We start from the raw sequence: 13,346 nt of genomic DNA, 5'->3' as shown, positions 1-13,346 counted from the left end.
AAAGTGGCAAAAAAGTGGCATGAATAATAAAGAATTTTTAAAAAATATTTATAACTGCCTTTTGTTTTACCTGCCCCTGCCCCTGCTAGAGAATCTCTTCACTCAGGATCCTCTGTTTCGGTCCTCCTTACCCTGGAAATGTCCTGGGATCTGCCTAATGGTCACTGGATCACAGTTCTGCTGACCAGAGATGCTACTCGCAGTCTGACACACTGTTCCATTTTTCACATCTTACATGGTGTATTCATCTGTGGGACTTATTTCTCTATCTTAAATACTTACTGTAAACTTTGAAGTTGCCTTAAATATACATCCAAGAATAACTATATGACAGTATAAAAGAGAACCCAAGTTACTACTTTAGGATGGATTCTGACAAAGTATACTAGGGCTTGCCCTCTCTCTCTCTCACATACACACACAGTTTGCGATTTAACATAAATCCAGCTTCTGCAGTGGAATTCCAGTTTCAGTCCTAAAAAGAATTAAAAATTAATTTCTCATCCTGCTCTGAATTCTCTGCATAATGGTTGCCATCAGAAAAATCAAAACCAGTCCTCCTAGACTTACCACTGTCTCTAGCAGAGATGCCCTATTTATTCTTTGAGAATAGTTCAGAAATGCAACCTGTCATCTACCTGTTCATGGAAATTTTTGACCTGTCATGATCCTTTGATAGCAGTTATTGTTTTCGCTGTGTCCAGTATCCTGAACAACAAGATAAAAACTAGCAGTTCTTTACAGTAGTTTAAACGCATTCTTTGCCCTTTCTTTAAAGAGCAGAGGTTGGGCTCAACTGCTCTTTGGTGGCAGTTAATCCAGCATGCATTTCAGGTGGATATATTTCAACACAAATCTGGAAAAACTAGTACATAAAAAAAATATTGTCCTTGGATATAAGTGGTTATAAAACTGACAAGTAAATAAAATCTAGTCAGCTAACAGAAGTATAGCTACATGCAGTAAACAAGCTGATTAAGAAATCTGTGAGAAATAATATAGGCATACAGACCTCCGCAGGGACACTGAAATCTAATGAAATTTGTGTATTGCAGAGCTTCAGCTTTAAAAGCATTCACAAGTCTCACACTCTTCCTCTTATTCCAGAGCAAATATGTTTTCATCATTTTTTTTTAGTTCCCTGGCATGAAAATAGAAATTAAATATTTTCCTTAAGTGTTGCAACCTCTAAAAATTATGTGTGGCATTTTGCTATCACTTCTAGCAAGGAGTCTGTCATTCTTGGAGACAGTTGATGCCAGTAAACACTGGAGCATAAGTCTGGAATACTTTGCTCCCAACTGAAAGCAGTGCAGCTTCCCATGTGCCATGCTCGTAGCTCTCACCTCCCACTCCTACAGATGACCTGGTGGTCATTCATCACCTCTGTGATTTCCACTAAGAAGCAAAAGGTCCTCGACGTGCTTCTCAGCTGCTGTTTCATCTCACCATGACTAAAGAAGCGAAGGTGTGCACATCATCTCCGAGGAACAACCTGTAATGAATGGCCTGTCAGCCATGTCTCTCGTTAAGGAACAAAGGAGAAAACGTTCGCATGGCTGATGTCTCTTCCATAAATCCCATGGACAGGAAGTGTGTAAAAGCAGGCTACTTTAAGAAAAATATATACAGTGAGTTCCCTTTATTTTTACTGCTATTTTACAGCCATATCAGAGATTTGTTCTGTCAAAGTAATTTCCAGCTGCTTTAATCTAAAATCCCTGCCATAAAGACTACCCAGAATATCAGCTTTTCAGCTGATAACCACTGTGGTTTACAAATAATTTGTGAAGGGGATGTGATGTTTAGGCTCCAGTGAGATGGAGAGTTCAAAGGATCTTCACAAACCATTGCTTAAACAAAAAACATGGAATTTACTTGGGCATGTATTAGTTTCTCTGTGGTGTTTGAATAATTCCGGTAGGAGAAATTATCAGCAATAATATTCATGGAGATGGACGTTTTAAAATAATTTTGGAGGCTATTAATTCTGACCCCATAAGTATCTTCCAGGGCAAGAATAAGGAATATGGACAGTACGTGTGCCCACTAGAATATTTAACATTTTTCAGGTTTCACCCCTCAAGAGTGATCTAAATTGTAAAGCTATTATAAATCAAAGAAAATTTTCACAAAATGCTCAGGAAAAAAAAAATTCAGAAAAAAATATAAGTAAATATTAATAATTGAATGACTAGCAGAGTTAATAATGATGGTAGTCAGCTATTGATAAAAAGTGCAGCACCTCTACTCTGCACAAATGGAATTCACCTGAAGGTTTGTAAAACAGCAAGTAAATATGTGAGGGCTGTATTAAAAAATGAATAGCTTTGTATTCAAAATGAGATTCAGAAAAGGATCAGGCTAAGTCAAGTCAAAGCCTGAACAGAATAATATCTTCAGAAGCAAGAGTTTGATTTGGTTACTCTCTTAAGCTAACTTTTATGACAGGCATTTAGGATCTCTGCGTCTCGTAAAGCTTACATTAGACACCCTAAAGGATCTAAAAACCTTAGTGAAACAGAAATGTGTGGATCATTGGTGGGGGGGAAATGGAGGGAGGATAGCATGGATTAGGTGCGGATTAGAACATGTTTTTAGAAAAAACTCATAAATAAACCACTTAGGCCCAGATTCAATCTCAGATATGTGGCATATATCACCAGATGCTTGTAAAATGTTACTGCACTTTCAGACCCAGCCCTGAGTACTCTATTAATTTAATTTATTTGTTTTAGTATTTAATGGGTTAGTGTGTGAAAATGCTTGTGCAACTGCCTTCTTATGTTGATCTTGCAGTTTCCAGGAGTTCATGGGCAAATAGATAGAAAAATGTGTAGTTGGTTGTAATGCATGTAGTTACAGAAAACACAACTTTCATGTGCAGAATTCAAGCTTATTTTTTAAAAGTTTGATCATTTGCTGCTGACAACATTTTAGCAATACATAGCATTTCAGCTTTCTTCTTGGATGTAGATGATCTTTATGTTAGAGGCCACCATGGAGCTATGCTAGAACCCAGTGTTTATTCAGACACGCAACATGTGAACATTTCCTCTACAGAGAGCTTTTCTGTCCTTCTTGGGGGCCAAACTCTATCAATAAACACATGATGTGTTTTTAAAGTGCAAATGTGAATTCTGATTTAGTTACAGAATTCCCATCAAATCCATATGCGTGTGTGTCATTAAGTATAGGGAAAGTGAACACTATTAGTAAATTGTATATTATACTGCTCCACTATTTACATTTAACATGTGTATATATATAATGTTTCATATTCTGGCAAATAAGAAGGCTTCTTTGTATATTGCTGGCCTTTGGCAACACAATAGTTTTTAGGAAATGCACAAAATTAGTAAAACCTTTGAAGGTTTGACTTTATGGTAGTTGATTAACTTCACAATAATTTACTGTGTTCCATTCATTGTATCTTTGTTTACAATTTGAATCTGGTCTAGTACCAATGAAAAAGGGTCTTCTGTTGAGAAGGTCAAAAAAACTTATCTGAGGGATCAAGCTCAGTATTTGGCGTGTTGGCAGATTATCACCGCTGAGCTTTCTCTTCTTGTCTGTTGCAAGTTAAAGAAGTCGGACTATTCTAAAATATGCTGTTGTCCCTGCAACAATGCCAAGGACCTATGTTTCTCAGTTGTACAGTTTCACCTCTCACTGGTCTAAACATCAGGGTAGATGGCACAGGGCCACCTCAGTGCCATGAAACGACAAGAATGGGACAAAAATCTGCTCTTCAGTGTGAAGAGATTATTTCTTTTTTTTTCTTTTTTTTTTCTTTTTGCTATGGTATTGATATGCCAAGTGCATCATACCATCCTGGCCCAGAGATAAGACACCGTTGCACTTTCTAGATCCAGAGATGAAATCTCTGTACCTCAGTAAAGGAAGAATATGTTTCCTGCTATGATCACCCAGATTCATGCTATCACACTTGTTAACTTTTCTTTCCTAAAATGAATGTGCCTAAAATTAGGAACTTAGTTGCTTCAAGTCCCTGTCAATGAAGGAAATCAAGAACCTCCAGTCAGTTCTTCTGATCTTAAATGGACTGACTCCTGCTCTAGTGATGCACAGGCAAGCAAGGGCGGTCAAGGTCCTGCTTTGGCTGTTTCAGTAATTTGTCTAAAGTTAGGTATGTGAAGCCAGACAAGTGAATCTTCAGAGAACAGTTGTTCTGAACTGAAAGTAAGTAAATGTGCAGCTTTTTTCTAATTTCCCTATTTCTTCTTTAGTTTGCCCACTCAAGGAAGTTTTGACCTCACCAGCTAGAAAGTCTACGATTCTGTATGGATGAGAGCTTGACTGAAGTGTAATGTCAATTGGTCTGTTTCTACAAAATATAGTCCACTGAAAAAGCTGGTTATCATGAACTGCCAGAACTGATGGGGTATACCACGTAAAAAGAGCATTCACCAGAGCAGCTAGGAGTACATTACACTCTCATTCCCTGTGTGGAATTTAGGCTATCCTGTGGATAAACAGGTTTATCTGGAACTGCACAAAGTGACTGAGCGTGCAGACCCTTGAATGCTCTGGGATGACAAACCTCCAGCCCTTCCTCTGGTCCCATCTCCATTGGATGTGCCTTGGGGTGGTACTAGGATGGCATTTTTGACCATGCATTTTGATGATTTCTGCAGAAAGTGTCACACAGTCAATGCCGTGTAACTGTGAGTCCTAAATAGTCATGCAAAACATATCAATTAAAGTATAATGTACCTGTGAGGTTGCTTTGATTAAATCTTGGAATTTCTTTACGGATGGTGTAGCTGCCAGAGAGGCTTAGGAGGTAAAGGAGTCTTGTATTCCCAGAAGCCTCCCTCAATCTGCTCCAAAATGTTATAACTGGCAAATTTCAGTAGGATAATAAGGCCACTCAGACAAGTAGCTTAAATTAATATAATATATTATCAGTATGGTATATTAATGATGTCACAATAGAAGGCATCGTATTGAGCAGCCAAGCTTCTAGGAATAGCAGTTTACTTTCCCCAAATCAGGAAACAGACATATTTTTGTTGATATTATGCAAGGGCTATGCCTATTTTGGTACAGCCTGGGATATAGGGGAAGGACACAAGTTAATTGTGACACCTGTGCGAAGGGGATGTTTAATTTGAGTGCCCAAACCATAGGCTGTCCAATTTCTTTACAGACAGATTTTCATGCAGATATAAGGACAGACCTTATATCTTATGTTTCTCAGTTATACAGTTTCACCTGTCAGTGGTCTAAACATCAGGGTAGATGGCACAGGGCCACCTCAGTGCCATGAAACGACAAGAATGGGACAAAAATCTGCTCTTTAGTGTGAAGAGATTATTTCTTTTTTTTTTTTTCTTTTTTTTTTCTTTTTGCTATGGTATTGATATGCCAAGTGCATCATACCATCCTGGCCCAGAGATAAGACACCGTTGCACTTTCTAGATCCAGAGATGAAGTCTCTGTACCTCAGTAAAGGAAGAATATGTTTCCTGCTCTGATCACCTTCAGCCTGAAGCCTAAAATCTGCAAGAGAGAGAAAATGTCATCGCCAATACTTTCTTAATTTTTACACTATTGTAACATGGTAATGGAACGAGGTTGGTACCATTAGCTCTTGTACAAAGAACAGGAATGAAGAGTCATAATGTGTAAAGGCTGAAAATTCTTCCTGGGCCCAGACTGAGAAGATCAAGGGAAGGAGCAGAAGAAGATCTGAGAAGCAGCAGAAAACAACTTGTTGCCTGGATGACTTACTGAAGTCATGTACTAGTGAAATCTTGCCTTTCTTATTGCTTTTCTTCCTGTGTGGTCAGGACAAAAAGTAGTGCTGTCCAGCTACCACAGCAAGGAATGCCAGGAAGAAATTCAACATTCAAAAAATACGAATAATTTGTAAGTTTTGTAAAAATGTAGGAAGATTTTCTCTCTTTACATTCTGTTCAGCTCACTAAATATTTATTCTGCCAAAGTCTGATTTCTTTCAGGATGGTGATCTCCCCCAGCTCCACCTCTTGCAATTTAAAGATCTGACTTTACACGTTACAGGTTTGGAGCAGTGTCTTTTGAGGGTGGAGGGAGAGCAGGGGGGATTGGATGACTGCCCAATTTCATATGATAAAAGTGAAATTTTCTTCTGTCTGCAGGACAATCCCCAGGGAACAACGTATGAAACCCAAACTTAAATAAAATCATATCCTGTTTGCAAACATCATATTCCCTTTGCTTCTCAGTAATCTGGACCCATAAACCCCAGCACAGCTTGAGAGCCCATTCCTCATCTAAACAAATGCCATAAGCCCCTTTATACTTTTACAACCATGTCAGAAAATAATATTGACTGCCAATAGTGATGTGATTGGAGTTGCCTCCTCTGAGCCATAAAAGAAGCAGTCTGTTATCAATTTCTCTAAACGCATCAAGGGAATTACGGGTCGGTTCAGTTCCAAGTTATAAATGACAATTCAAAAGCCGCAGAAGTGTTTGAAGCTGCGAGCCGATGATGATATTATCATAAAAGCCTGCTCTTCTTTTGCTTTTGTGGGGTTTTTTGCCTATCAACTAGACAAAAAATACGGCTGAGAAATGACTTCAAGATTTCTTCACACAGCAGCAGGTCAAGCAGGCAGGAAAACAATCACTATTTTTAGTGACAGATTGAAGCAAGGAGATGAAACTTCTGCCCATTAGAAGTGGATTTCTGCTTCTCTTATTGTCATTTTCACAGCACAAGAGAAGGGGAAGAATTGCAATAGATGGATGCATTGATCAAATGGTCAGTTACAGCTCTAGTAGATGTTTACAGAAGAAAAACTGTGGAATAGTATGATAATCTGCAGAACCAAAAAGTAATTTGTGATTATTCTCCTCATTTGGACACTTCACCTGCAATCTACCCACCTCTCCTGGAAAACTGTTCACATTCCAAACCTCTGACCAGCTGCAAGAAACCACCTCTTGTTATTAAAATTGTTGGCTGTAGAGCTGCTAGTCTCTCTCCAACACAAGGAATTTTATACCCCCAGTATTAGCATTCTTTAGTAACAGCTGGTTCTGGAACCTCAGTAAGCTTGAAAAAAAAAAAATAAAAAGCATTATTGCTAGAGGGACGTCCTTCAGTGGATGTTATACTGCTGATTCTGGATTGTCATCTGATAAAAAATTAACCTTCACTAAAAGAAAACCTGTTATGGGCAAATTTAGGAAGTTACATTTAGACAACTTTTATTTCTCTCTCTGCGAGACCTATTCAATTTGGCTGTCAGTATGAAACAACTTTGTGCTTTTAGATAAGAGAGCTAATTATTACTTATATAGCCTCTTGTAAAACTATGAAGTTTATTGTTTGATTTCTTCTGAAAGCCTAACATATATTAAGCTAAATTGACCAATGATCCTGACATAAACAGCCCCTATCATACTTGAAAGAAAATTCAGATGGATGGAAAATGTTTACAGAAAATCTAAACAGTAGCTTTATATGCATTTTTCACTGGTACAAAAGTTTTAAAGCTATGATGAAACAAGATCAGAAAATATTGGTTATGAACACTGACTCTCATTTCTTTTCAGAATTGTTGCAAAAGATTTTCCGTGAGTAATGTACAAAGAAGAGGATCCCTGATCTTGACTGGATTTACTGGTGCTGTTAGAACAGAGACAACAACAAAATCAATAATACAGTAGAAATCAGGGTTACAGAGGTTAGTCGGACTTTTGTTTGTGAATAAGGCAAGCTGTCCTAAACTCATGCCGATATAGTCTTCATAGCCTATCAGCTGATCTTGTCTTCAATGTCTGTCATGTCCCATGTTCCAGTCTTTGCTCCAAGAGCAGTTTCCATTTTTTCCAGTGATTCTGTCATGCAAAATATATAAGCTGTGGAACAGGAGCTCAGATGTAGGATTTCATGTTATTTATAAATGCATGATAGGTAGGTGATAGCCTTAAATACATGGGCGTTATCTTACTTAAGTTCTATATTACTGGCACAGTTCTCTTTCCAACAGTGGCACAGCTTCAGTGTGTGGTGTGAGGGTCCCCAACCAGAAACAACCTATGATACCCTCAGTGGCAACAACATCTGCTAAGAGATGGGGGCTATAATATTAAATCCAGCCTGACAGTGGAATCAGTCTAGGTTTCTCATTCTCTGTGTGAGTAGTCTAACCACAAATCCATTTAATAATAGAAGAGCTGAATAATAACAGCCAGCAACGTTCCCATATGGTTAGAAGACAATAGGATCAAAGAGCTCTGAAAGCCATTGTTCAAGAGACAGCCATAAAGTCTCTGCAAGAATGGAAGCCTTCTTTTCTCTTAATACTTTCTCATTGTTTTCTTTAGTAAACAAGTAAGCAAGCAAGCAAGCAAAAAAATAAATGAGAACAAAAATTTGAAAAAAAAATTTTCCATCCCTCCTTGAAATCTTTGCATGAACTACTCTTACTGCTTTATAAAACTCAAATTGAAACCTACTAAGTAGCAATGCTGTTTCTTTCTTTCCAACATCATGTTTGAAAGTAAATTAAGACCTGCTTTCCACACAGTTTGAAGCAGCTCCCTTTTGCAGAGCTCATCTTAACCAATAGACAGCTAAATATCACTGAAAGAGAGCTCCTAATCTGATTATTTACCTTGAAAAAGGTCATAACCCATTCCCTTAAAAGAGCCCCACAGCAAGCCTGACAATAATAATATGTAGAAAGGCAAACCAACTAGAAAAAAATAAATAAAAGATCAATTTCTACAACATGTTCTTTAATCCAATTTCCATGATTTTAAATAAGAAATAAAGCAAACAGACTCAAAAAAGTGTAGGTAAATTTAAGTTCTTGAAAAAATGAAATTATACTGAGCATTTCTGACTTGCATTAGCTTTAGAATAGATAACATATTTTCATCAGTGAAAGAATTTCAAAGCACATCTCTATTCATGTTTTTTTAATACCACAATAACTTGTTTCATAGAAAATTTTATACTTTAATTTTCAAAATATACCACATGCCTATTCACTTTCCAAAGCCCTCAGAAAGATTTGTCAAGAAATTTTACATCAGCTTCTCTTTACTCAAAGTCTGAACAACATTTTTTCTCAACTTTATTCACCTTCTGTTCAATTTTCTCTAAACTCCATAATAACTGCAACCACAAGGTGAAAAATTACCTTTGTTTATACAGAAATGTGTGCATGTATGCATGTGTGTGTATATATGTGCACACAGTAGTGCAGAGAGCTGCATGTGGACATGAATGTCTACATGTCAGTGCCTAATGTTAGCTGATCCACATACAATAATGACCCCAAACTTTCAAAATTAGCAAGTTGCTAGTCACCGAGTTCCAAATTTTAGGCAGAATCCTCAGCAAGTTAAATTCACAGTAGAGGAGCTGGAATGATTACCACTTCCTGAAACTTTGTTCCTTAACTCATAGTTCAGAAATCTTCAAATATTACTAAATACTGAATCCTAGAATGGAATTTTTCTTCTGTGTGCTAAAACCTTACCAAACAAGTATTTCTCCAGCCAGGTATCTCATAATTAAAAAAAACAGAAACAAACAAAACAAACCAAGCAAACAAACCGCCCCCCTACCCAAAAAAAAACCCAACACCAAAACAAACAAACAAACAAAAAACCCCAAGGAAAAAAAAAAAACCAAACCCAACACCAACCAAACCTCTACGAACAAGACTAGTATGGTATGGAATTTATCTTTTTGAAGTATAAAAGTGAATAAAATATTTGAAGCTTGCACCGGAAGCTAACTTCCAGAGATTGTGGCTTTATCCTGCATACTCAGAAACAGTGGAAGGGAACTAAAATATATATATATGCATCATACAGACAGCCCATCAGTATCTACTAATATCATTATTTTACTTTGATATTGCTGACATCAGTAAATGAAAAACCCTGTACGTGAAAAAATATTTCTCCCTATTATTATCTTCACTAGAATTTAATAGGAGCATGATACCAACATCAGCAGAAATTCTCCGTTCTACATGTTTTTCAATAATTTAGATTAATTATTTTACCTCGTGTTGCAACAGGTTTTTGTTTGCAGACTTTTGTCTACTGCGTACTAATATTTGCAACCTTGTATTTCAGAATGAATCCATTCTAAAATAAGACATAAAAATGCTCAAATAATTTATTAGTTTAACAACAACCATTTAACACTTCTCATGCTAAATGTTAGCTTTGATAATTTTTTTGTTCTTTCTGAGAAATCTGAAGCTATATTTATTTTTCAACATTAGACAAAAGTGCTTCTCCAAAGCTCTTTCTGCTATATCAATCGCACTCATGTAACTTTTCTCAAAAATAGAGCTCGTGAAAAAAAACCTAAGTGGGACAATGAAGAAACATACACAATACCACAAAATACGTTCCTATCTAACTGTTCCATATGCTTATTGTAATGTACTGTCTTCTCTGCCATTGAAAACACAATATGATAATGGCTCAGGTTTCATTTCTACATTTTTTTATAATCTTCTGAAACTTTGAACTGATAATGCAATAGTGCTAAGGAATTCATGAATGAATATGTGTTGTGTGCCATCCATCTTGCAAAAATCCAAACATCTACTTACCCCAAGTCCCCCACAGGGCAACAAGGAAAAGAGTTTTTGAGACACGTTTCCTATATATTAAAGAAAAAAAAGAAGCAATAAGCATAATTTATCAAAATTACATTTAAATACTGGAACAGTAATCACTCGTTATAATATTTCAGATTTCAGTATCACAATGAAAATGCCATATATTAGAATAAAAAATATTAATGGTACTTAGAAAGCATATCAGCCATGGAAAATTTCAGGTACTCTTTTGCAACAGTGACAAATCTTAAGATTGGTAAGCAGCAGTTTCAAAGGATTATAATGATCGAATCCCCACAGAAAGTCACTCTGAACTACGGCAACTAGTCATCCCAGCATCTGTAGCTGATAAGCAGCTTGTCTAAGCTAGTCATCTCAGCTTCTTCTACAGCCAGTGGAGTGAGGTAAGCACATCTATACAGCCTAGATGACTGATGGGATGAATTATACTTGAGAAGCGCCTGTTTCTTTTCACTGACAACAGAGGGAACCTCATTAAGCTTACATGAAACTGATGACTAATTTCTTAACTTCACCTCTCCAAAAAGTTTCTTCTTGGAAAACTGCAGTCTTATTCTTCCTATATATGCAAAAATGCTGTTCATTTACATACCATCAATGAATATGTTAAGATTTTAAAAACATAAAATACTACTTGTTTCAGTACTGCTCTGTAAATATATTCCACTAAAGGTAACAAAAACTTCTCAGACTTTGAAATCTAATTTCTAAATGACTCTGCACTACACATTAGATAATGTGATAGGGTTTATCTTAATATTTATATTCACTTTTTATTCATTCATGTGTTTTATTTTATAAACCACTAAATTTGCTGTTTGTCTTGATAAGGACAATATGAAAACCAGGTAAGGATCTCAGGATTTGATGCACTTCCTATCCCAGTATGTAATCTGATCCTAAGACAGCTGTGGAAGAGAACACAAGGCTTTTCCCCTGCCTTACAACAGAACTGGCTTTGTAACTTTGCCATCTGGAGGAAACGTTAGATAGTGAATCACTCAAGTTACCTAGAGGAGCCACCTATTGTTATGGAAGGGGCGAATGCTGAAGTTACTCATGTTTAGCAGGTGCCAATGAAATGTATAAAGACAATTATAAGCCATCATCTTTGAAGTAGGAGAGACCAGAATGCAAGGTCTGGGACGAAGAAAGTGCGTTATACTTTGAGTAAAATCCAAGATGTATTTTTAACTGACTAGAGGCCTTTGATCAGTTTGCACAGTGTGTGAGAGAAGCCAAACAAAACCTCCTGTGGAGCTACCAGGGGAAATGCAGGTGCAGCAGCTATGCAGAGTATTCTCGTACTGTGAGTCCTAATGGCCCCAGACATGCAAGGAAATGTTGGCTGCAGGAGACTGTCAGAGCAGAAGTACAGGAGGAGTTTCCAGATTTCTTGCTAAGCAGATCCAGGGACCAATGCAAACACCAATTTTTCACTTTTTATTGTGGGGAAGATCAAAAGGTCTTGCACAGGTAACTAAAAAACTAGTGTTGTTAAAGTTCCAGGAGACATTAATGGAAACATAAGCTGTGATTTGAGATAAAAGAAGGCATTTTTAGAATAATGAATAACCAGACCTTTTTTCTTAAATTCCATTGCAGAGCTGGGACATGAGAGAACAGATGAATTCTCATTTACCTCCCTGCAGTTGGGCACATTGTGTATGGTAAACACTATTAAAAACAACAAACAGAGTAAAAACAGAAAAGCAGATGGTGAAGAAGGACACTAAAATCAATCAACAGATAGTATGCAAAATGTGGGGAAACAAGCATGAAGCCTTTTCAGTGTACCAAGAAACTTGACAGGATACTCACTTCTTATTGCACGATAGTTAAGAAAAGCAGATAACAGGCTGCAGAACAAGAAAAGCATTGAGATTTCATGAAGAGTGGGGAAAGTTTCTATCAAGAGAATGTGAGACCATCACTTACCTAGCCCTGCCGAAAGGAAAGAGCTTACCACACTCCTTGTCATAGATGAGAATCAATTGCAAAAAGCAAACCCTGAAAATGAATGGATGTAGAATTTCCCATGATGTTTGGAGTTGATGCCCCAACAGAATTTGGTAAATAGCAGTCATTTTCAAGTAACACCTTTCCACACTCCATGATACCTCTATAATAATAATAAAAAAGATATTTGGATACTTCAAGTAGGTTAGAAGACAAATTTTAAATGATCCTTTTTTTGGCTTTGCATGTCAGAGTTTGCAGTCATCAGCAAATCACTTCAGAGAAAGATCTTTTAGAGATGATTCAGCACAACAATTTACTGTTAGAGCTAGAAAAATTATCCAAGTTTTCTATTCCAAGATTTCAACCCAAAAAGCAGTAGAAGCTGGTTTGTCAAATTAGGTGCTGAGGCAGCCATCACTGACTGAGGTCGGCGCCCCTGCACAGCTCAAGGAAGCTGCTTAGGAGGTTGACAACTGGGGACTGGGAGTCTGATGAGCAAGAAAAGTGATGAGGAAAAACTACCTTTCAAAAAAATAAACAAATTAAAAAGTGTCTTCATTTGTGGAAAGTCAGTTTCAGGAAGCTGTTTGTTTTCAGTATCATCCCTCACCAACAAAGCCATTTCTGCTAAGTCGTCATTTTTTCACTGACTTGGAATTGCAATTGCACATATGCTCCATGAATGCATCTTTTAGTTGTACTCTAAATACTGTGTCACTCTCAGGGATGTGTTGACAGTATATTTCTCAC

General features: G+C 37.0%; 1 protein-coding gene across 1 annotated transcript in view; it reads right to left on the bottom strand.

Annotated features, from left to right (window-relative positions):
- LOC104514011 (histone deacetylase 9-like) overlaps positions 1-13,346 on the bottom strand; it is a gene marked incomplete at its 5' end in the record, with an annotated part of 135,785 nt that overhangs the window by 111,032 nt on the left and 11,407 nt on the right. Inside the window, one exon of the mRNA XM_010157528.1 lies at positions 10,605-10,654. Within this exon, the coding sequence (XP_010155830.1) occupies positions 10,605-10,654 (50 nt within the window). The remainder of the gene's footprint in view (positions 1-10,604; positions 10,655-13,346) is intronic.

Source organism: Eurypyga helias, unplaced genomic scaffold (assembly GCF_000690775.1).
Source record: "Eurypyga helias isolate BGI_N326 unplaced genomic scaffold, ASM69077v1 scaffold13778, whole genome shotgun sequence".
NCBI classification, from domain to species: Eukaryota; Metazoa; Chordata; class Aves; order Eurypygiformes; family Eurypygidae; genus Eurypyga; species Eurypyga helias.
Note: the sequence above shows the minus strand (reverse complement) of the source record. Positions and strands in the feature narration are given on the sequence as shown.